General features: G+C 46.2%; 1 protein-coding gene across 2 annotated transcripts in view; it reads left to right on the top strand.

The window, feature by feature from the left end:
• The first annotated feature begins 3,253 nt into the window (after positions 1-3,253).
• grk4 (G protein-coupled receptor kinase 4) overlaps positions 3,254-25,853 on the top strand; it is a 39,051-nt gene continuing 16,451 nt past the window's right edge. For both annotated transcript variants that reach the window (XM_083692720.1, XM_083692721.1), the window contains exons 1-5: positions 3,254-3,577; positions 17,301-17,396; positions 20,518-20,630; positions 22,352-22,429; positions 22,604-22,704. In XM_083692720.1, coding sequence (XP_083548846.1) covers positions 3,526-3,577; positions 17,301-17,396; positions 20,518-20,630; positions 22,352-22,429; positions 22,604-22,704 — 440 coding nt within the window. In that variant the 5' untranslated portion in view covers positions 3,254-3,525. The remainder of the gene's footprint in view (positions 3,578-17,300; positions 17,397-20,517; positions 20,631-22,351; positions 22,430-22,603; positions 22,705-25,853) is intronic.

Genomic DNA, 25,853 nt, shown 5'->3' with positions numbered 1-25,853 from the left:
AGACCGTAAGGCTTTACAGAGGGTGGTGAAAACAGCCCAATCCATCACAGGCCGCAAGCACTCCCTGTTCTTTCTCTTACCTTCTGGCAAAAGGTATCGGATCATCCAGACTCAGTTCAACAGGCTCCGGAACAGTTTCTATCCACAGGCCATAAGACTGTCCCCCCCTGCCCCCCCCCCCCGCTCAACTGTCATTACCTCTACCCCTCCATTACTGCTGCTACTTACATTGCCCCCTTCTGCACTACTATTGTAACTGTTTTATTATTACAATATTATATTGTATTGTTGATTCGTTGATTGTTGTTGACTGTTGTTGATCAAGGAGCAAGATCCCAAAACATTTCACTATATCAGTTAGGGATGTATGCGATGTATGTGACAAATGACATTTGATTTTATTTTTGATTTGATTTGTCAGAGTGAAGAAGCTTTATGTAGATTCTATATGGTGTGTCCAATTCTCCATATCGTCACCGTTCACTAGGCAGGCCAACATGAAACAAGAGGGCCACCTAGTGGTGGCCGATGGACTTATAGTGTCCTCCATAAGTATTGGGAAAAGGAAGCTTGTTGTCTTTTTTTGGCTCTATACTCCAACAGTTTGGATTTGAAATCAAACAAATTACTATGAGGTCAAAGTCGAGATTATCAGCTTTAATTCAATGTTGTTTTTGTTCAGATTGGTTTTGCCATTTCAAAATTATAACATTTTTAAACATACTGCCTATTTCAGGGCACCAAAAGTCATATATAGAAATCATATAGTGAATGTTGACACTATAGAAATCATATAGTGAATGTAGACACTATAGAAATCATATAGTGTCCAAACGAAGCACTCATGTTTAGTATTTGGTCGATAATCCTTTACATGCAATAACTGCCTGAAGTCTGCATTAGGGTCATTGTCTTCTCTGGTGATACTCTGCCAGGCCTGTATTGCACGCATTTTCAGCTCTTTTTGCCTAAAATTTAAAATTTAAATCTGAAGATTGACTTGGCTAGTCAAAAACTTCCACTTTTTGGCCCTGAAAAATTCCCTAGTTGCTATGGCAATATGTTTGGGCTCATTGTCTTACTGTATGAAGCGCCATCCAATGAATTTTGAGCATTTGCTTGTACTCGAGCAGACAACATGTTTCTGTACACTTCAGAATACATTCTGCTGCTGCCGTCAGCAGTAACATCATCAATGAAGTTAGCCAGTTCAAGTGGAAAAATATACAAGCCCAAACCATAACACCCCCTCCACCACGTTTCATGGATGAGGTATGCGTTTTAGGTACTTTTTAGCAAACTGTAACCTGACCATGCTTTTTGAAGATAAGTAGAGGTTTGCACCTTGCAGTGAAGCTTCTGTGGTTTGGCTGGTGCCGTATTCTGTGGATGGTAGTCTGACATATTCACGCCTACCTCCTGGAGCATGTTCCTGATAGTTATTTCAGGATTTTTTTAAATTATGGTGAGCATTCTTTGGTCATCAACTGTAAAAGTCTTCTTTGGCCTTCCAGGCTGTTTGCGATTGCTGAGCTCAACAGTGCTTTCTTTCTTTTTAATGATGTTCCAAACTGTTGGTTTTGGTAAGGTTTTGGCTATGTTTCTGATGGATTGTTACTGATAGTTCAGCCTCATAAGGGCTTCCTTGACTTTCATTGCTGTTTCTTTGGTCCCCATATTGACAGACACCGTTAGCAAACTCCAAAGACAAACCAAAGCCTAGAATCAATACTACACATTGACAGCTTTCTTATACCTCCACAAATGATGTGACAGAACACACCTGACCAGGGGACGGGACAACAGTTAAACAACGCTTCTCCTATTGGATGAAATTAAACTCTGGCTCATTTTGGCACCAAATACCGGGTTTTTGCGCATCGGCGGGCCGGAACGGCGCCCCGGGGCTCCAGTTGAATAAGCCTGGTGTCGACTATTGGGATGCACCCATGAAAAAAGCGAACCTGCAGTTCCACGTTACTAACACTAGATGGCGGTGATGACATTGCACAAAAGGCTCAGCCAGGACAACATACAGAACGAGACCCCTATTAGGTCAATGCGACTTCTCTCTTCTTGGAAGGAAGAAAAAATAAATAGAACTAAAGCAACAAACTATTTATGTGAGGCAGAGGACGTGGGACGTTGCGCAACAGCTTATCAACACTCATGTAAACAACTTCCACAGTTGCATGTAAATACTGTAAAAATGTACACAGTATCGTTCCACCAAAGTTTCTCTGTCACAAGCATAAAATCGTGGCTATTTTGAATTTGAACCCGTTACTATGAGTAACTATTTCGCACAGTCTTCCTGTGTGTATCTATAGGATTAAAGCATTGAGTTATATGGGATAAGATAGATGTCATTGGGGGTAATTTCCTTAGGCTCTGACGTTTCCACATTTGTAGACACTGGTATGGTGCTGGAGATAATGAATATGAGCTGGTGAAGTGTCCTTTTAAGACTCATTAAGAACACATCAGGGGAGGCTGGTGGAGGTAGACATCACAGGACGGGGCTCATTGTAATGCATGGAATGGAATGAAGAAAGGTATCAAACAGGCACATGCATCCACTCTCCCTGCCCCCTCTCCACTCTCCCTGCCCCTGAGCTGAAGACCCCTGTCCCTGGCCCTGGGTGAGCTCTCCACTCTCCCTGGCCCTGAGCTGAAGACCCCTGTCCCTGGCCCTGGTGAGCTCTCCACTCTCCCTGCCCCTGAGCTGAAGACCCCTGTCCCTGGCCCTGGGTGAGCTCTCCACTCTCCCTGGCCCTGAGCTGAGAGGGAGAGGCTACGTGTGTGAGGGTATGTATGAGGGGGTGTGTGTGTGTGTTTTATATAAGTTTTATCTCTTTCCCCTAGTCAGTGTGAGGAAGGTACATGTACCAAGCCAACAAGCTGGAGGGGTGGGGAACTCCAAACACAAACACACACATACCCTCACACACACACACACACACACACCCTCTCTCTCTCTCTCTCTCTCTCTCTCACACACACACACACACACACACACACACACACACATAGTGTAACATGTGTGGAGATGAGCACGTGCATCTTATTTTCTCTATTGTGTACATGTTGAATAACAAGGTCTGTATGTTACCCATAACATGCGCCTATGTTTTGCGTGTGTGTTTCTGTGTGTGTGTGTGTGTGTGTGTGTGTGTGGACGGACTGCTAAGGTTGCACTGTGGTTGTAAGCTGATCCCTCCTACTCTCGCTCTCGTTGCGCGGACGAGGGGAGGCGAGCAGGGAGCAAGCGAAGCAGGAAGGGAAGGCGAAGGAAGGAGAGGCATTGCATGCTAACAAGCCGAATTAACGTCGTAGCCTAGGCTAGCTATGCTTATAGGTGGGGGGGGGTTAAACATCAAGCGATGAAGAGCTACCACTATTAGAAACCTAGTATGCGTCAGTGCAGAATTCGCGTTGATCGTCACCATCATCATCGTCGGCACGACTGTCTTCATCTTTTCCGCTAAGTGAAATGTATCGCTGCATGGGATCCGGATTCTGACAATGGAGATAGAAAATATCGTGGCCAACACGGTGCTCCTCAAGGCGAGGGAAGGTAAGCTGGGGCGAGACAAGCGAAGACAAGGGGAAAAGGGTTCAAGGAGGGGGGGAAGAAGACGTAGCCTACCCGAATCATAACAAAGACTCGGCGTTTGCCATCCTTGGGATTGTGTGCGCTCTCTCTCTCTCTCTCTCTCTCTCTCTCTCTCTCTCTTTCTCTCTCTTTCCCTACGCAGTGGTTTTCTCATCGCCTTGGCGATCAGAAAACAGCAGCAGCGTTGTGTTGAAGTGCAGCATAACTTGTTAATCATTATATCCACATTAAAGACCGCATTAACTTATCGATGATCAATAGCCTGTTTGAATGATTTTTTTTTTGCAATAGCGTATCAAGAACACATCGATGGCTCCGAGTATTCATGTTTCGTGTGAAAACAGCAGCCGACCACGGGCATATTTATGACATAACATAACATATGTAGGCATAAAAAAACACATCCCCGTTGTATGCTACAGCCTTCAAATATAGCCAAGACGTGCCGCCAAACCTACAATGCCATAGCCATATTAGCCTTTCGCATTCATATTGGGCGATGTGTGCATTTATTCATATGCCAGTCGGTTTAATGTTGATTGAATACAGGCGTAATTCGAGTGATAATGCATCTAGCCATAACCCCCCCAACCCCCCCGTAAAAAGACGAGTGTGTCATATTATTTGACGCAGATATATTAATTCCACTGCATTGCCACCCGGCCATTGAAAGGAGACCTGACCCGTGTGCCGCTAGGTGGTAACCGGGGGGTGCGGGGACGGGGGGTGCGGGTGCGGGGTGGGAGGAGGGGGGGACGGGGGGGACAGTAGCCTTCTTGGGCCTTAGATACGGTGTAGAGGGAAATCACACACCGTGTACCCCAACTTGGCGCTCTGTACCTGGGGACGGGGCTGTACTACAGCCCCAGGCCCCACCACTACGACAAAATATGAATTATAGCTACAAATGAACCACGGGTGTTGCTGTCTTTTCTCTCCGTGTGTGTTTAAAGACGAAAAAAGAACCTTCTGATGGCCTTTACGGTTTAAGACAGATAAGGATAAGGCAGAATATATCGTTAGTTTGTTGCCAGTTGCAGGGGCGGGGGGGAGGGGGGGGGGGGCGTGCTACATTGTATATTCTTGTAGAGGGGGAAAAAGGTGTTACATTTGACCGCGATGAATTGGTCAAAGATTTTGGCTCGGTATAACGTGCAGGATATGGTAAAGAATTGTTCTCGGTGTGTAGGTTATTAGTCATTGGGAAACCAGCAACATTGTGACTTTTCCGACAAAAAACCCCGTCAAAAATTTGGTGCATGGCATGTGATTTGACCATCGTCGGCTGCGCGTTAGCGCATATGTTTTTCATAGAATTTGAGTCGGTCCTACTTCGCATTCTATCTTCAGGTTGATAAGGCTATGTTTCATTCAGGCTTGTACTGTAGGCCTACATGCGGAGTGGATGCACCCCCCACGACGTGACAGTTAAAATGTTGGCCCATTTCCTTTTGAAGCAGCAATACATGACACCTATCCAATATGGTTATTCAGGCCCTGACATATGGAGAAGTCTAATCCATGTACAGGTTCTAGTGTATGTATGATACCTGCTTCCAGTGGGTTACAAGTTCTAGTGTATGTATGATACCTGCTTCTGCGTGTATGATACCTGGTTCTAGTGGGTTATAGACTGTGTATGACTATAGTCCTTTTGAGACATGCTTGCTTCTGCACCCATAGAAGGAGGGCTGCCATATTCCTCCTTACAGGCCCATAGGGGAAACTTTGGTCTCAGCAGGGGAGGCTGGTGGAGGTAGAAATCGGAGGACAGGCTCATTGTAATGCATGTAATGGTATGAAACACGTGTGGATCTCCGTTGGGCTAGGCGACTACATTGGAAATAAGTTGATTGATTGATTGATTGATTGTGTTTTAGTAATGCTTTCATGTGCTATCTGCTGGGATCACACACATCTTATACTGTATGTTTATTTTAAATCCCTAATAAACAGTCAATAAACCATGTCTGAAATGGAACTCCCCAACGCTTCTGCACAACATATGATTCATTGACTAGTTATTGATTTATTAGCAGTGTCTTAATGAATAAAGCTATTGTAGGATTGTTAGGAAACACAATGGCAGATTTCAGTTGACATCTTGCTGATATGTGTAAATATTGTTTAAAGGGGATGGCCAAATGAGGTATCTTTCAAAACATGTTATGCTTCAGTTGAACATTTTTTATTTTATTTATTTGTGTGCAGGGTTAAACTTATTTAATAGTATTTCTAGTGAGTGCAGGTTTTTTCCTTCATAAATTAAACGCCTATGGCTTTATGTGCAAACATCAGTCATTCAGTCCATTGAAAAAAAAACCCAGCATGAACCATTCCGACTTCTGATATGTTGATGGTTTATAGAAATTGTTCAAAAGCACAACTTTATCCAACTATAAGGCCAGACTGCTAAAAAAGGGCTTTTAGGTCTGTTGCTTTCCAAAACCACTTAATATGTCTCAAAGCATCAGTCTTTTGAGTAATATTCCAGATGCTGTCTTCATCAATTATGGCCATACAGTGTGTTCATGAAGAGGGTCAAGTGTTTTTATGGAGGGTCACGTGTTTTTATGGAGGGTCACGTGTGTTCATGAAGAGGGTCACGTGTGTTTTTATGGTGGGTCACGTGTGTTCATGAAGAGGGTCGCGTGTGTGTTCATGAAGAGGGTCACGTGTGTTTTTATGGTGGGTCACGTGTGTTAATGAAGAGGGTCACGTGTGTTCATGAAGAGGGTCGCGTGTGTGTTCATGAAGAGGGTCACCTGTGTTTTTATGGTGGGTCACGTGTGTTCATGAAGAGGGTCACGTGTGTTCATGAAGAGGGTCACGTGTGTTTTTATGGTGGGTCACGTGTGTTCATGAAGAGGGTCACGTGTGTGTTCATGGAGGGTCATGTTATTATAATTTTTTAGCCCAGTACTAACACACCTGATTGGTTGGCAAATTAACAAATGATAGTCCTCAAGCGAGACACACACACACACACACACACACACACACATATGCCCCTCTTGCCCCTAAGAAATTGAGACCTCTGCTTCAGCATAGGCTGCAGAATGCGTGACGACAAGATGAGGCAAGCTCCTTCTCATTGCGGCTACTTTTTATTGCCTCAATCAAAGTCATGCGGTTTTGATCAGGGGAGGCTGGTGGAGGTAGAAATTGGGAGGCCGGGCTCATTGTAATGCGTGGAAAGAGGAATGATATCAAACACGTTTTTCATACCATTCCGAATTCCATTTCATGCATTACAATGGGCCCCTTCCTCTGACGTCTACCTCCACCAGCCGCCCCTGGTTTTGATATACTATTCATGTTTGTATGAATGCAATTTCACATGTTCGGCATGAGGGTAATACATATTGCACTCCTTTTTGCAGTGGCAATGCAGCCTTATGAGTAGTTTATGTTAGCGTTGTTGTAGCCTATGAGTCGTTCATGTTAGCGTTGTTGTAGTTCATGTTAGCGTTGTTGAAGTTCATGTTAGCGTTGTTGTAGCCTGTGAGTCGTTCATGTTAGCGTTGTTGTCGCCTATGAGTCGTTCTTGTTAGGTGATAGGGTGTACAGTCATGAGTAGGTAGAAATGAAACAGACAGAAGCCACAATGTGAAGGGAAGTGGTGTGTTTTAGGGTTCTTCTATGGGTGTGTTTGTTCAGATTCCCAGACAGGAAATGGTAGGAGTTAAAGTATATGACAATGACACTTTTGAAACTTAAACCGACATCTATTGTTCTCGTGTTCGTACCATGCCTGATGTAGAAGTGGCATAGTAGATGGGCAAGGTGATTAGTGGGAGTATATAGACGTTCCCCCCTAACCACTGGCCCAGAGACAGAGATTAGGATTAGGAAAAATTAAACATATTAGATAAGCATAGGCCTAAGCATATGTAGCAGAGTTGATTTGGAATTAGCCCTCTCTGACACACACACACACACACACACACACACACACACACACACACACACACACACACATATATATATATATCAAGTGTTGCTCTTGGACCTTGAGGATGTCCTCTTGGCCTAATGGTAGATGCTTGTGTCTTCCACATGGGAGACCCAGGTTTGAACTATGCCAGTCACACAGGCCTAGATTACAAGGAGAAAGGCCTGTCATATTTTAATATTGTCTTTGGAGCCATGTTTAAAGGAACAAACACAATGGTTTTGTCATCAAGTAGAGAATCAACGCTTGCTACTTTAAAGGAATAGTCCACTCTAAAATCTAGAGGGAACTAAATTCTCTTTGATGAACCTCATATCTTCACTCCATCTGACATATGCTACTAAAACACAAGTCCTTATCCTGGCTCTTTAGCAGTTTGCAGTCAACACATTTACAGGGTCCAAGTGTCCGGAATGTAAAATAAAAGCAACAGATGGTTGAGAAAGGCCAAATGCAGAAACCCCAGGACCTCATAGGTGTTATGCAGACTCTCTAACTCTTAACACACTAGGGTTTATTCCCTCTGTTCCAATAACCCCCAACCCCCCCTCCTCTGATATGATTCTTATGCGCTGCCTATTCGTTCTCAGAAGTCTTCCCCCAGACCACTTATGTGTTTGCTCTCTGACGTTAACCGGAGCAGTTTTATTAGCTCTTGTGGTCGTAGCCTCGTTGTCATCATACATGGACGGGTGTTTCCCTCCCAGCTGACGCCTGTAAAACACATGGCTCTGTGACGACGCCGGCCTTGATGTGGTCCCAGTTTTACAGTTACTAGACCCACAAATGGGCTGTGACCGGGGGAACGAGACGCATGTCTTGCGTATGTAGCGTTAGCGGCTACGCTAGTGCGACCACATGTGTTGCGTATGCAGAGTTAGCGGCCGCGCTTAGCTTAGCAGCTACGCGAGCACGGCCTCTTGGCTGACTGGGCATAAAAGGGGCATATCTTAACATTGTGTGAACATCATAAGGTTTCTGATCCAGCTGCCTCATTAAAATGTTAAAAGGCAATTTGTATGGGAAGCCAGCTGCCAGTCTGTTATAACACAGCCTACTGTATTTTGTATCAAATAAAAAACGTTTTTATTTTCCAAATGTGACAACAGTATTCTTTGCAGATATTGGGGGAATGTAGAATCTTAACATTTTCTGTTGTGTCAACATCACGGTTAGTCTGGATGCTAGATGCTCTTAATTAGTTGAATTTCAGATATTTTGGTTGAGGGGCAGACCTGCCGACACAAGAATTATATTTTTATCGACCTTGGATACTGTTAGTGAGTCAGTTTGTGTGCTTTATCAACTCTTGGACTTCTAGTGCCTTATTTCATATGAATGCAAGGTGTCGCCCGATCTTGGATATTTCTCAGGGTGCGATTTTTATACCATTGCACATTGCGTCCTCCGATTTCTACCTCCACCAGCCTCCCCTGATGGGCACCCTCTGTTCTCTGTTCAAGAGTTTGAATCAGCGTGGGGCTCCGTTGGAGGACAATGGCTTTAGCTTGTGGTGGCCGTGAAGAAGAAACGGTTGGTCCTCAGTCCGAGAGATAACTCTAGACATGAAGGAGATAACAGGGCAATTAGTGGAGAGACATCCAGATCCTAGTCGGAATGCCATGCAGTCATCTCCTCTGCTCTGCCATCTCAGATTCTGTTATCACACCAACCTTGGGATGGACACTGACACTGGGTCTGTCACACAGACACGTACACACATAAATGTTTCATAACCAGTGATGGTAGTGGAGGCTAAACCCCTCAATGTTGTTTAAAGTCTGGTTATTTTTGTGTGAATAGGGTTCACCCACCTTTTCTGCTCAGCCTGTGTTATTGGCATAAGGGTTGACCCCCACCTGTTCAATCCATGGTGTTTAGGGTTTACCCTGTCATAGACGACTTCAGTCTCCACACACAGTCGGCCGTGCAGCAGATTCCCTGAGTGACTTCAGGATTCAGGATGAATAGAGCCTGCACACTCAAATGCTCCACCACGTACCTTTATTAAACAAACAACGTTACGATCCGACAAGGGTCTTCATAAGGTCATCCTTGTCGGATGGCATTTTAGTGTACGGGCTCTTTTCATTCTTTACTGCCCTACACCCCACCAAAGGATGCAGGCTTTGACCATACTTGGTTACTTCAGGGTTTGCCACATGTTCTTGAACCACGACATCCCTGTTCGTAACCATGGTAAAAGTAAGGGTTGGAGCAGGGTCAAATGAAACGAAAGTTAATTCATCATATACACAGGATACAGTGGGGCTTAAGAAGTGCAAAGAAATGCTTACTTGCAAGCTACCTCTCAACAGTCAAACAGACTGACAAAGACATGAGAGTCAAATACGACAGTATTACTAGTATACTAATACAATAATACACCAAAATAATATATAATATAAATCATATAAAAATAATTATACAACGGGAGGTTTGGAATTCCCATTGTTAGAGCCTATCCTGCCCCTGATATATTAGACAACATACACATGGCCACGTCCGTTCCTAAAAACGGCCATCGTTTATGTCGTTACCTAGCAACACACACTACAACTACACAAACATGTAGGTTAGTTTGGCAAGCTAGATATCAAACCAGCTACAAGAGCTGTACAGATGATGTAACTACCAAGCAAAACCAATTCTGGAACTATGAACCAGCGCTTGGATAGTTTTGATTTAACATGGCAGACAATATGAATAGAAGTAATGACCAGAGTACACTTTAAATTGCACTTGACAACCAGTGTTGAATGTAGCATTATGTTTTGTTGAGAATGTGATGGTTTGGGAATGAATCTTGCTTTTTAATGCTGTATCATAGGATGTATATTGCATGAATCGATCATCGGTGGTTAAGGGTAAGAGTCATGCGATATTTTCCGTGATGCTATCCTATGAAGTTGTGTCGGGCGGGGCTTGAGGGCATCTCTCAATTATCAGTTGTTTTATTGTTGTTGAAATGATATATACATGGGTCGCCATGGTAATCGTTTTGACCCTCGAGCTGCGCTGTCAGGTGATGAGCATCTGAAGGTGCTGTGGTGTCATTCGTTCATCATGTGACCTGGGTAAACCATTGGTCACCATGGCAGCCGCTGTGGTATGAGGAAGTTGACCAGTGGCACTGATCTCAGGTCAGTTCCGCCTTTTACCTTCTGACGGTTAAAGGGATGTTAACGATTAAAGAGATGTGAACGGTTAAAGGGATGTTTTTTGTTTGTTTGCAACTAAACATCGAAAGAATATAGGTACGCACATAAAAAAGATTTACATGGAGTGGAATGTTGGTTTTAGGTTGGAATCTGGGTCGGATAAGCAGGTCCTAGATCTGTGCTTAGGGGGATCCCCCTTTCACATAAGACGTGATGCCGGCAAAATGCTGGCACAATGCAGGGAGTGATTGAACATTGATGTGTCGACCTAACAGGACAGAGAGAAAGAACCCCTACAGCTAACCTTCATCAGGGGAGGCTGGTGGAGGTAGAAATCGGAGGACGGGCTCATTGTAATGCATGGGATGGAATGAGGAATGGTGTCAAACACAGCATTCCTTGTTCCATTCGATGCATTGCAATGAGCCCATCCTCTGATTTCTACCTCCACCAGCCTCCCCTGACAGAGAGAAGGAGGAAGAATGGAAGAAGGGGGAAGAGACAAACACATTTGTCAAGTAGCACCATTCCAGTTGATGAGCCTCTCTTTCACTCTCCCTCCCTCCCTCTCTCTCTGCCCCCTCTCTCTGTCTTTTCATCTTTACACTCATGCTCTCTGTCTCTCCTGTCTACTTATTTCTGTCTGTGTATTTTACCTTCCCTTGCCCCCCTCTGTCTTTTCCCTCCCTCTCTTTCTTTCTCTTGCTCTCTGTCTCTCTCATTCACTCACTCACTCACTCACTCACTCACACTCTCTCTTTCTCTCTCTCTCTCGTTCTCCTCCCCCTCTCCCTGAAGGCCTTATGAAAATAAGGGTCCGTTTTCAAACTAGTCTTTGTTGGATTTAATGGAATTATGGGGAACACAGAGATAGGGGGAGAGGGAAAAGGTCTTGCAAAACTCTGTGTGAGAGACCGTTTGGGGGAGCCTGTGTGTGCGTGAGTGCGTGTGCGTGAGTGTGTGAGCGTGAGCGTGTGTGTGTGAGCGTGCGTGTGTGTGTGTGCGTGTGTGTGTGTGTGTTGGACAGTATGTGCGTTGTGTTGGTGTGTGTGTGTGTGTGAGCGTGTGAGTGTGTGTGTGAGCGTGTGTGTGTGTGTGTGTGTGTGGTGTTGTAACGGTCACATTTGTTCATTTTGCGTGTTCTGTCTCAGAGCCCTGGTGAAAGAGAGTCGATAAAGAATTCATGGGAAGGGGGGAGGAAGGGGGATGGGGGAGAAAGAAAGGATAGGGCAAATGAAAGGAGGAGGAAAGAGAGAAAAAGCGTCAGAAGAGGAGGAGTAAGGGTGTAGTACTATGTGTCTTGGCCTGATTCCCTCTGTCTCTTTCTCTCTCTCCTCTCTCTCTCTCTCTCTCTCTCTCTCCTTCCCCCTCTTCCCCCCCCCCCCCTCTCTCTCTCCCTCCCTCCCTCCCTCCCTCCCCCTCTCTCTGAACTCAGAAGGAGACCCAACCTTGTGCAACCTATGGGTTTTCTGCTGTTCTTTGTAAGGATGTGAAAGTTGTGTTGTCGGAGACAAAGTTGTATTGTTCCAGGTGGTAAGGCAACCCGACGCGTATGCACACATGGCATGTCGGGGAGGACGAGTCACTTGTCTCTAGTCTTTGAACTTGAAGACACATAGAAAAACCCAGTGTGTAAGGCTTTATATAGGGCTCTTGTACAGATGGGATGAGTATGTATTGGTAGGGTTTCAGAGGGTTTTAGACTTGGGTGTTCCCTCGTCTTAGTTCCAGTATTAGGACTGGAAGTAGCAGGCTCTCTTTTAGATTACATTGATACATGGAAGAGAGGCCTTGTAGAGGAAAAGTCATTCATTCTTCAAAATCTCTCTCTCTTCCTCTCCCTCTCCCCCCCCTCTCTCTCTTTCTCTCTCTCCCCCCCCCTCTCTCTCTCTTCCTCTCCCTCTCCCCCCACTCTCTCTCTTTCTCTCTCTCCCTCTCTCCCCCTCTCCCTCCCTCCCTCCGTTGTGTGTTGTGCAGTGTGTGTATACAGATACATTACCTTATGTAAACACAGGCCTATTGCTTTGAATATGCTTTCTAGATACAACCAATGAATGGTTTCTCCTGCCAGCTGCTGCTTATCAAAATGACCGGGGGAACAACAGGCTCTTCATGTACAGCCTTTGGCATCAAGCTCAATAGCCAGGGAGGGCAAGGTATGCGTGCGTGCGTGCGTGCGTGCGTGCGTGCGTGCGTGCGTGCGTGCGTGCGTGCGTGCGTGCACACTCAACAACGTGTGTTTTCTCATAAAGATTTAGTCAGACCGATGATGAGATTTTACTGGAACTCAGAGCAAATGAAAACACCAACGGAGGACTGTGTGTGTGTATGTGTGGTGACCATGTGTGTTTGTAAGCGTGTGTGTGTGTGTGTGTGTGACCAAGTATGACAGCGCGTGACATTGGTTGATATAGTGTCAGATGGCCTGTGTATATTCATAACGCTGCTCTCTTCAGCCAAATAGGCTGCCACACACACACACACACACACACACACACACCCCGCTGTCTGTGGATGAGTGTATTCTCTGTTTTCTTGATTGTGTGTCCTGAAAGGCCATGTTTCCTAATTCCCTCCATCCTTCTCTCCACTATCCGTATGTACTTGTGATTCTCTGTCTCTTACACTCTTTCTTTCTCCTTCACTTTCTTGTATTGCTTCTCTTTCTTCTCATCAGGGGCTGACTGGTACACTGCCGAGCAGACAGGCAGAGAGAGCAGAGCACAGAGCTGTTAGACGCACGCACGCACGCCCGCACACACACACGCACCACTCTTCTGTTTTATCTTTATTCTCTCTCTCTCTCTCTCTCTGTCTTCATCTCTTCATTCATGCTCTCTGTCTCTCTTGTCTGTATTTCACCTTCCCTTGCCCCCCTCTGTCTTCTCTATCCCCCCCCCCCCCTCCTGTCAGACTGTTGAACCAGTCAGACTTGTATGTCATGTAGCAGGAAGTGTTTCCAGCCTTGCCTACAGTATGCAAAATACAGGCAAGAACAGAAACGCCTGTGGTCGTGTGTGTGTGAGAGAGAGAGAGAGAGAGAGAGAGAGAATCTTAGAACCGTTGATGACCTGTGTTTTAAAATATATCACTTTATGACTCCACGGATGTCTACGCCTCCCGGTTGTTTATTTAACACCAGCCATGTTGAAGTGAATGATGTCACAGTTATTAATGATCCAGAACAAGAACTTTGCTCGTCAATGATGGTACACAGACTGGAGGGCGGGGGGGGGGGACACACACAAGATTACATCCTCCAAGATCTTCTGGTTCACTATACAGATTCTTCTCTCTCACTCTCTCTCTCTCTCCCTCTTCCTCTTCTCCTCCACCAGCTTCCCCTGGTGTGTTTATGGTGACAGTAAGCTCTGTCTAGCAATGCTGTGATGGATCAGTGCTTTGAGTGGAATGAAAAGCGCCAGAGTACTCAATGTACACTCTTAGGAAAACAAGGTTTCTCGGCTGTCGCTGTGGAACAACCCTTTTTGGGTTCCATGTCCCGTCAAAAGGGCTCGACATTGAACCCAAAATGGTTCTTTAAAGAGTTATCCCTCAGTGACAGGTGAAGAGCTCTTGTTGGTTCCACTGCCAGCTGTAAAAGTAAAATTCAAGGCAAAAGAGTTTGAGACCTGTAACGTGCTGTGCTTGCCACACGCCCAACCAATCAGTAGGCAGCTCAAAACGGGGACAGCCAATCATGTTCACTGATCCCCACATGGGACCGTTGTGTCAGATATTTACTCGGGCAGTGCTGTGGGAGACTAAAGCCTTTGCTCAGTTGTCAGGAACACGACTCCTTGCGCCTCTCCCCCGTCCTCCACTCGCTTCGCCCTCGAAAGAAGCACTGGAGGAGGATATCTAAGAGGAGGAACCTAGATCTTCTCCTCCAATGCGTCTTCAGTGAGACGCGAGTGGAGGAGGAAGGAGAGAACATGAGGAGTCGTGTTCCTGACAACTGAGAACCAGTTCTTGATCTGGAACCGGTATATATGCTGTCAGATGTTTACTTGGGCAGTGCTGCTGTGACTAAAGCTGATCTGAAACCGGTGTTATTACAGTGGCACTGTTTGCATCCCTAACCCTCTGTGCATGGCTCGAGCTGTTCTGAAACCAGTGTTTATGCCCTCACTCTTTGCTAAGTGGTATGCTGTGGAACTCTCAAACTGATCCGAGATCTGTATTTTCTGGCGTTTTGAGTCTTTGCTGGCCGGCTGATGTGGGGGACTGAAACTGTTCTGGGATCAGTGTTTGAGGTAGGCCCCTTTCTCTCAGAGGGGGGAACCAAAGTTAAATAAATACCGGTTCCTGTCCCGTCCACATTAAGGGCCTGTGCGCACGGCCTTGACGTCATAGCGACATTAACAGGGTGGGGTTGCACACACTCACACAAACACACTCACTCACACTCACTCCCACACACACACACACACACACACACACACACACTCACAGATACAGCTCCCTTAAAGGGATGTCATTACATATCCCCCCCCCTCTCTTCTTTTCTCTCTCTCTTCTCTTCTTTTCTCTCTCTCTCCTCTTCTTTTCTATCTGTTCTTCTCTCTGTTAGATTACATTGATAAATGGAAGAGAGGCCTTGTAGAGGAAAAGTCCTGTAATCTTCAAAGCTGACTCTCTCTCTCTCTCTCTCTCTTTGTCCCCCCCCCCCCCTCTGAATCTCTCTTGTGCCATAAGAGATGACATTACTTCTATCTGGCCACTCTTGTCTGGCTTGACACCGAAAGCTCTTCAAAATCAAGCTTTATTGGCACCAAAAGCCGAGACACACTTACAATGTTGATGCTAACAGTGTCAATGTTCAGTAACAAAGAGTGATAATATACACAAAAAAATAGTTGTCATGTTTGAAAAGCTCTTTAAGTTAAAACAATGCTACTCTTCATTTTCCTCAATTCAGGGAGGGAGGGAGAGAAAGAGAGTGTGTGCGTGTTGGGGAGGGGGGGTAGAAATATGATAGGTGTGTGTTTTTAGTGCAACAGTGCAATGCAGTGTCTGTGTAGTCTGAAGTGAGCTGAGAACGTCACATCTACGTCTTGATCAAGTTGATTAATGACCACACACACATACACACACACACACACACACACACATACATACACACACACACACACACACACACACAGTGATTCTTCATCTGCTGTCTGCCCCCCTTCTCTTCCTTTCTGAGAGGAAAAGGTTTCTAGGGAAGCGATTTCACGACTGGTTGTAATAGTCGTTACTGTGTGTGTATGTATGTGTGTGTGTGTGTGTGTGTGTGTGTGTGTGTGCCCAACGGCAGCAGAACTTGCTCAACAACATGCTTTCTGCCTGGCGCCACCTCTTCCAGAAGGTGAACTCTCACCTTTCCACCCTTGTCGGGGGGGGGGGGGGGGGGTTGCTGTTCTCAGGTGTTGTTTTGCAGTCATATTGCAGGTGTTTGACCAAAGTGACCGTGTGTGTGTGTGTGTGTGTGTGTGTGTGTGTGTTTCTCTACATGTTGTCGCTGATGGCAGGTGTGAGTTCAGATCTGAAACAGAGGATATCCCCTCTCTCTCTGTTCTCTTGGTGTGCTGTGAAACACACACACACACGTGAATAAAATAAACATACAGTAGGTTTGGAGAATGCTGTGTGTGTGTGTGTGTGTGGTTGGGGATTTTGCAGGTTGGAAAATGAGGGAATGTCCTCCCTTTATCCCCTTCCCTCTCTCCCTTCCCCTTGTGGAGCGAATACCACAGCTACACCCCTGCCGATGGGGGAATGACACACACACACACACACACACACACACACACACACACACACACACAGACACACACACACACACAGTTATTTCCACCCCTGCTGTTGTAGGAATGACCAATCTGATAACCTGGCTGACCCGTTGACCTCTGACCTCTAGCCCTGAGGGGTCGTTCTCTCTCTACATAACGTCTTTAAGTGTGTGTGTGTGTGTGTGTGTGTGTGTGTCTTCTAGGCATTGTCAGTGACTAGGTGTGTTCCCAAAATGACTTTCGTGCCTAAGACCGAGACAGGTGAGAGGATACAAACTGTAGTCACCAGAGGAGGAACACACACTTTATTTTGATAGGGAAAGCGAGGGAAGAGAGGAGGAAAGAGAAAGGCGGGAGAAGGAGTCTTCATGGAGGCGCCTATCTGATTGTGACTGCAAACAAGCCTCTGACTGTCTCTGTGAAAAAATGACATGTTACCCTTTTCAACTTTAAACAGTGTGTGCGTGTGCGTGTGCGTGTGCGTGTGTGTGAGAGCCATTACCCTTTAAACTTGTAGCATTCTGTCACATGGTCTGTACTCTCTGCCTTGCACTCTGACCCCAGGAAGTGATTGGTGAGAGTAGCCAGCTGTTGCTGGCCAAAGGCAAGGTCACACACACACACACACACACACACACACACACATTCTGTCTCACACACACACATGCATCCACACACATATATACACTCGCTTGGCGAGAGTTGTTTGTCAAATTACATATCATTTGAGCAATGCTGTACGGTATAGTAAACTTAACCTCCTCTCTCTCTCTCCCCCCCCTCTCCCCCAGGCGGAGGAGGAAAGAGGAATGGTCGCAGTAAGAAATGGAAGGAGATGCTGAAGCTGCCCCACATCAGCATGTGTGAAGAACTACGCCGCACAATAGGTACGAAACACTGTGTGTGTGTGTGTGTGTGTGTGTGTGTGTGTGTGTGTGTGTGTGTGTGTGTGTGTGTGTGTGTGAGAAAAAGAGAGAGAGCGTGCGTACCCAGTTGTGTTGTTGGGGCGGGTCTGACTCAGGGAGGAAGTTCAGATTGGACTTCCTTCCTGTTTCTACCCGTCTCCACCCACAGTCACAGGGAGGGGACAGGAAGTGTGTGTGTGTGTGTGTGTGTGTGTGTTATTGACTGAGAGCAATGCACTTTAAAAGTGAATAAATCTCCCTCCCCAACCACACAGACACACACACACACACACACACACACACACACACACACAGGTCAAGGGTTGGTGGGCGAGTGGGGGAGGCCTCTCTCTGTGTGGCCCTGACGACTGCCCCTCTGCTGGGCTGCATGGAGTCCCCCCCCCCACGGTTCTCTGCATGCTAGAGTGGAGAGGCCCTATAGAGGCCTTCGCTCAGCAGCTGTGTGTGTGTGTGTGTGTGCACGATACACTCCCATGTCTGTGTGCGTCACACATGTCTCTCCCTCCCCCACTCCCTCTCTCTCTCCCCCACTCCTTCTCTACCCGCCTTTCCCAATTTACCTCCTTGCACTGGCTTCAGCAACAATGGTCAGAGAGAGAGAGAGAGAGAGAGAGACAGGCAGGCAGAGAGACAGACAGACAGGCAGGCAGAGAGACAGGCAGGCAGGCAGGCAGGCAGAGAGACAGGCAGGAAGACAGGGAGATGGAAACTGGGAGGGGCATGCCAGTGATGTAATCAGTGTCAGGCTATGGGCGTACCCAGAGTGCTGTGCAACCGGCCTCCTCGCCCTTCCGTTTAATTGTCATGATTATTTAATGAGGTCCTACACAGACACAGTGGTTAGCCTTAGTGGCCGTTGGCTTGACTGGAAGACAAGGCACACATATCAGTTATCTTTGTGAGCATTGATTACTTTGTCTTATGATGGCTTTTGGATAGATGATTCACTTACTAAAACAAATGTATTTGTTGTAAGTCGCTTTGGATAAAGGCGTCTGCTAAATGCCATAAATGTAAATGTTTCTTCACATAATGCCTTGATGGAGGGGTGTGTGTGTGTGTGTGTGTGTGTGTGTGTGTGTGTGTGTGTGTGTGTGTGTGTGTGTGTGTGTGTGTGTGTGTGTGTGTGTGTGTGTGTGTGTGTGTGTGTGTGTGTGTGTGTGTGTGTGTGTGTGCAGCCAAGGCAGCTGTGCAGGGTACGAGGCATCACATTCTACACAGATGTTATTGCGTAATTGTTCCACTATCACATTAGACAGGAACAAAAACGCTTATGCTACTACTGAAGACACACACACACACACCACACACACACACACATCTTGGTAATGTCAGGCATTTGCCCTTCTAGTGATAAGAACTGCTAGAGGAGCTAGATTGCATTATAGTGGCCGTAGCCACTGTGTCTGCTGCCTGTGAAATGGTGTGTGTGTGTGTGTGTGTGTGGATGTATGGATATATTTGTGTGTGTCTGTGTGCACGTCTGTGTGTGTGTGATGGCTGTTGGTAAATGATGGGCCATTAAGACACATCCATATTGATCTAAGAGCCCATGTATTAGAGGCCTTAAAGGGATGGGCTGCCTTAAAGGTGTAGTACCTTCATTATTGTACGCCATAGTGGTTGGTCTAGGGGTCTGATTGCGATAGTTAATCTATTGTTAGGGACAGATGCTTTGAAATGTTCAATTCAAATCAAGCTTTATTGGCATTAAAAGAGAAGGGTTGTGATTTACACAAGTTAGAAAAACACACTCTCTCTCTCTCTCTCTCTCTCTACCCCTCTCTCTCTCTCTCTCTACCCCTCTCTCTCTCTCTCTCTCTCTCTCTATCACAGTCCATTCCCAGTGTGCTGAGAGAGAGCTGGCTGTGTGTTTTTTTATAACTAAGCCTTTGAAGGAGCAGAGAGGGAGGTATTTGTTGATGTGGTACATTTAACTATTGACAACTGAAGAGGGACTTGAACCGTTGCTGTGATGACCCTCTTCTATACACACACACACACACACACACACACACACACACACACACACACACACACAGTGAATGCATGATTTTTGCAGCACATGTTTGCGCAGTGTGGACAAACTGCCTTGTTGAGCATCCCCTTGAAACCAGAGGCATGTGAATGGAGACGGAGAGCACTTGGGCTGCACATTATTATAATATATATATTATTGCTGATATGCTGAAGGCATACCAATAGTCTAGCACAGACTGCTATATAGTCTCTCTCTCTCTCTCTCTCTCTATATATCTCTCTCCTCCTACCACCTTTTTTTAGGGGGGTTGTTTTTCCTCGGTAGTGGGAGAGGGATTCTCTTATGCAAAGAGGACATTTTTCATTGGTGGAATGCTGGCCTCCACACTCAGTTTCGTATGATTTAGAAAGGTCAAGGTGGACACACACACACACACACACACACACACACACACACACACACACACAGAAAACACATACACATAAAAATCAGGCTAAAGAAGCAAGACTCTATTCAATAATGTTATATCCATGTCTTCTCTCCAATGAAAAAATGAAAAAACAATGTTTTTCCAGCGTTGTAACTGTGTGTGTGTGTGTGTGTGTGTGTGTGTGTGTGTGTGTGTGTGTGTGTGTGTGTGTGTGTGTGTGTGTGTTAGTTCTGATGTTTCAGTTGTGGAGGTGTTAAAGACACATGTTTAATCCAATTGTCCCATACAGCAGCTGGAGACAAAGGAGCTAGTGTGTGTGTTGTTGTTGACTTATTGTGTATTATATTGTCTGAGATTTGATCCCAACATGTTTGTGTGTGTGTGTGTGTGTATTGTTAGCCCAGCTGGCCCTACACTAATGGGACTAATGGTAACCATTTTAGTCACATTTCCTCTCTCACCAAATGAGGGAGACCCAGGACATGTTCAATCACTGGCTGACAGCATGGCCACACACACACACACACACACACACACACACACGCACACACTCTTACATTCTAAGACATTCTAAAGGAAATTTGAATACTTGAGAGTATTTTAAATGTTTCAAATGGTTGTTTTCTCTCTCTTCTCTCCCCCCCCCCCCCCCCCTCCTCCCTCCCCCTCAGAGAGGGACTACACCAGTCTGTGTGAGAGGCAGCCTATTGGCCGACTCCTATTCCGTCAGTACTGTGACACCAGACCAGAGCTGAAGCGCTGTATCGAGTTTATGGACGCTGTGGTAAGAGAGGATTCTTTCTCTATCTCTCCTCCTGTGTATTTCCCTCGCTTAATCTGTCTCTTTTCTTTGCTCCCTGTTTCTCTCGCTCTGCCTCTCTCTCTCTCTCTTTCTTCTCCTGTGTATTTCCCTTGCTCAATATGTCTCTTTTCTTTGCTCCCTGTTTCTCCCTCTCCATCCTTTCTCTCTTTCCCTCCATCTCTCTCTCCCCCTCCCTCCATCTCCTTCCCCTGCTTCCTCTGCATGCTCCCATGGGACGGGAGTCTGGGCCTGGCCCTCTGCAGATGAGGGAGGAGAAAGGGGGAGGAGGAGGAAGAAAGGGGGGCAGGAGGAGAGGGGGTTTGGTCCTTTGCCTGGTCCTGGCGAGGGGTGGGGGTCACTAGGGACTTTGAGGCTGTCAGAGAACGATCCGTCTCCCTCCTCTCCACCCCCATGCACTCTCTCCATGAGGTCAAGCCCACGTCAGAGCCCTGTCCCCTGGGTAGACAGACTAACACAGGCCCAGGCTTGTGTCTAGGCCCCTGGAGGTGTCTGAGAAAGCAAAACAGGAGGGGGAAAAAAGTCATGCCTGTTTAATGAAAACGTACATTAGTCAAGTCGCACACACACATACACACACACACACACACACACACACACACACACACACACACACACACACACACACACGTAGAGTCTCACAAAAAAAACATTAAAAAAAGACGTTTTCACTGACGTGGGCTTGAGGTTGCGTGGGGGTCTGGTCTAAGACTGGCCTCATGCTGGGACTATGATGTGTCCTGACAACCTCTGTGAGTAACTGGCCCGTTTTAGATAAAACAGCAGTAAAGTCACTCTACACAACGATATTAGTCCAAAACCTTGGCCGAATTTGCCTGGAGAACAGTCGTATTTGTCTAGGGAACAGCCGTATTAGGCCACAACCGCCATGATACCAACCCTGGAAATGTACGTCGAGTCATCGTGGGTTGCTGACAGTTGAAACTGGCGAGGCGTGAAGACAAACACCGGCAGCCATTTTATTTGTTTCCCTGACGAAGCTGATGTTGTCACTGATGACATCATCCCCTACCCTCTCTCTGGTGTTGTTCTAATTATGGACTGATGACAAGTCTCTACTGTTCCCCCTCTCTCTCTCTCTCTCTCTCTCTCTCTCTCTCTTCCTATCTCTCTGTCTCTGTGTGTGTGTGTGTGTGTGTGTGTCTCTCTCTCTCTCTCTCTCTCCCCCTCTTTCCCTCTCTCCTCTCTCTCTCTCTCTCTCCCCCTCTTTCCCTCTCTCCTCTCTCTCTCTCTCTCTCCCCCTCTTTCCCTCTCTCCTCTCTCTCTCTCTCTCTCTCCATCCCTCTGAGCTCATTGATGGAGTGGTGAGGTGAGGAAGCCAAAAGAAAGAGTTGGGGAGGGAGGAGAAAGACAGTGAAGGGAGGAGATGAGGAGATGAGGAGATGAGGGTATGGTTAAGGCTGAGAGGAAAATAGGAAGAGATGGAGGGATGGAGGTGAGAGGAGATAGTGATTGAGAGAGGAGAGGATAATGAGTGATGCAGAGATGAGGGGAATGAGACGGAGAGCAAGAGATGGAGACAAAGAGTGGTGTGTGTCCGTGTGTGTGTCTGTGTGTGCGCCTGCGTGTGTGCGTGTGTGCGTGCGTGTGCGTGTACGTATGCATATGTGCATGTGTATGTTGAGCATGTGGCTAACAGTTGAGTGTCATCCTCTCCCTAACAGGCGCTGTACCAGCTTGCTGCTGATGAGAAGAGGAGGGACTGTGGACTGAATGTGTTAGACACATACTTTAATAACGGGGTGAGTGAGACACACACGGTGGTAGTCATAAAAATCACTAAAATAATCAAATTCATAGCTTAGTACTAGTACTGAAATAATTATATTTTAAATAAATATGTGTTAAATAGATATGAAATAAATAGATATGAAATAAAAAAGATATTGTCTAAATCTCGTGTCTGATTGGCCCAGTCTGCTGCCCATCTGCGGGACATACCTCAGGATGTGGTGGCGGAATGTCGTGAGAAGCTCGAGCAGACGCCTTGCAAGGAACTCTTCGTGGAGTGCAACAAGTAGGTCATTGGTCGTCTCGCCTGTCAATCAAATGAACCAGCAGCTATTTATCATGGCCGGCGGCCATATTTGATTGATGGTTTTGTACCGAACGGGTGGACGGAGATTTGAGTTGTGATGTTTTTTTATATTTACCTTCTTTATTTGGGAAAAGAATCATATACAGTCTTTTGAGAGATTTTCATCATTGGGAGTGTGTGTGTGTGTGTGTGTGTGTGTGTGTGTGTGTGTGTGTGTTGGACAGAGCTTGTCCTGTCACAGTAATGATGATGAGGCAGCTGGCACCTGGAGCAGTATGAAAGAGAACACAAACACACACACTCTCTCACACACACACACACACACACACACACACACACACACACACACATAGTGGAGTCGAATGAAAGAGAGCAGCGGGCAGAGAGGGCATCCGGACGCCTGGCATGAGAACAACAGCCGCCTCAGTGTTCACACACACACACACACACACACACACACACACACACATACACATACACACACACACACACACACACACACACACATACACACATACACACACACATACACACACACTCTTGCAGGTGTTCTGGCTTCCTGCTCTCAGCCTCCGAGCCAGGGGAAACAAACAGATCAGGGATTATTTTCCCATAATGCACCTCCAGTTACAGACAGACAGACAGACAGACAGACAGACAGACACAGACAGACAGACAGAGTTCTCCCACTAAACCAAGACCCAGACAGAACCAGTGATGTAACATACTGCAGACTCATATTCTACCCTTTAACCAACTCTCAGATCAGTCTTTCCCTGAGTTCTTTACCGACTCACAACGCAGTACAACGTTCTGGAAAGTTCTAGTGACCCACCAAGACAATAAACCAAACATTTCTAGTAAGGACCCCAGTCATGTTGTATTTCGAGTGTCGATCAGTGGAGGCTGGTGGAGGTAGAAATAGGAGGACAGGCTCATTGTATAAAGGGTTAGGGTTTATAACCCTATGCGCCATTGGGAAAAGCACCAGATGCAAGTCCTTACGTCATGTGACTTTGCCTCTTTTTAAAAGCAAAAAAACTTTGCCTGATGATTTATTTATTAAGCACCTACTTTATGTCGGCCTTATATAGGCCTTATGAAGGTTCTATTAAGGTTTTATGAAGGTTCTATGAAGCCTTTGTTTAAAGTAGGGATAAAAGATATATGGGAAACGGTTTAGAAAGACTCAGAGGTTAGACAGTCACGGTCCAATCGCTGGAGTGGGAATTTGGCGGGAATGTTGAGGGACCGTCTCTGACGTCCCTGCGCTGTCCCTTGGGAAAACCGGAATCTCGGGAGCGCTGAATCCCTCCGCCTGGAGAATGGGAATGTTATTTTGAAAATCGTAGGTTCTATTCTGAGTCTGGCCCAGTGCCCTTGGAGTGGGTGATGTAACAACTCAGAGGGCCTAGCAGGAGGTTTTTTGGGTATGGTAGTTTTTGAAGGGGTTGTCACACACACGCAGTTTAAACGAGCCATTGAAGGTGATATTCCGGTTTTGGTGGGGTAAGCAGCATTGCTGATCATAATAATGGATTTTATTTATATTATTGCGCTTTTTACTGGGTGTAAATCACTTAAAACCACCAAAAGGGGTTTACAAGATTACAGATGGCCTGAAGTGGCTCTTTTTGTTCACTGTTGCTACATTCTCATCCCATTGCATGTATAACAGTGGGGCTGACCTGTATCTTATTTATTTATATTTATTTAATCTATACATTTGTGAAATTAGCCATCAAATTTGGGCCGTACCACTGGTCAGGGTGGAGGTTGGGGCAGTAACCATCAAGATTATGCACACTACAGAGCTGACCTGAACCATACTGTGCTGGCTCAGATATCGGACCTTTCCAGCACTGTTACATCAACTATGGTGGGTGTGTAATCAAGTCAGCCCAGCACGACTCGGTTTGGTGCTAGTGTGAATTATGGTATTACGAGTTGTTGGTTGGTGGTAGAGGGCGAGTGGGTAAGATGGTGGTTGGTGTCTGTGGTTTTAGGGTGAGGTTGACTGTAAACTCAAAGGTTAGCAGAGCGGATATGGTGTGTGTGTGTGTGTGTGTGTGTGTGTGTGTGTGTGTGTGTGTGTGTGTGTGTGTGTGTGAGTATGGGTGTGTGAGATTCAGAGAGAGATTAAGGAGGGATTCCTGTGTAAGTGTGTCCATCAATCCGTACAACGTCCTGAAGATTGTTATTCCGATATCGAATTCTGATGTGTTTCCAATACAGGGTTTATTCACTGGAGACTAGAGGGAAAGCATGTTCGGAAGGCATTGGGATGCACAGAGAAATGTGACTGCTGGCAAAGATGCACACACACACACACACACACACCACACACACACACACACACACACACACACACACACACACACACACACACACGTTATATCATTCCTAGAGCATAGTGTGTTATGTGTGTAAAGGTAGGCGCATATTGCTCTCTCTCCCTCTGTCTCTTTCTCCCTCTCTCCCTCTCTCTCTCCCTCTGTCTCTCTCTCTCTCTCTCTTTCTCTCCCTCTGTCTCTTTCTCCCTCTCTCTTTCTCTGTCTCTGTCTCACTCTCTCTCTCTCTCTCTCCCTCTCTCTCTCAGTTTTCAGTTTTCTCCCCCTGTCCTTTTTTCTTCTCTCTCTCCTGTTTTAACAGAAGACTCATTGTGGGCTGTATTTATTTGTTCTCGCACAGATGTCTGCTTGTGGCTAAATGCTAAGCTAGGCTAGGCTAGTGTCTACATGACAGGTTAGCTGGCGTCGGTCTTCTCAACAAGCAGCTAGCCTTGAAGCTAGCTCTTGAAAACTAGCTTTGTACACACTATGTTAGTGTACTGCGTACTGCTACCTTTAGCCAACTGCTGCCATTTGCCCCTCCCCCTTTGCTTTGCCTTGTTTGGCAAAACAAGAAAACAGGCGATCAGGCTACTTGAAAACTGATTCTATAAAAGACAAGTCGCTTCGAAGGGCACACACACACACACACACACACACACACACACACACACACACACCTCTGAAGCCTTGAGAGGCCTGTTGGGTCTTGTCAGAAACGTGACCACTCCTTGGCGGTGGTGTGCGGTTGACTTATGGTCTGACACTACGGTTGACTGACCTCTGACCTCTGGCACA

The sequence above is a fragment of the Argentina silus genome (genome assembly GCF_951799395.1).
Source record: "Argentina silus genome assembly, chromosome: 21".
Lineage (NCBI taxonomy): Eukaryota > Metazoa > Chordata > Actinopteri > Argentiniformes > Argentinidae > Argentina > Argentina silus.
The sequence above is the reverse complement of the archived record's forward strand: the minus strand, read 5'-3'. Positions and strand labels throughout refer to the sequence as shown.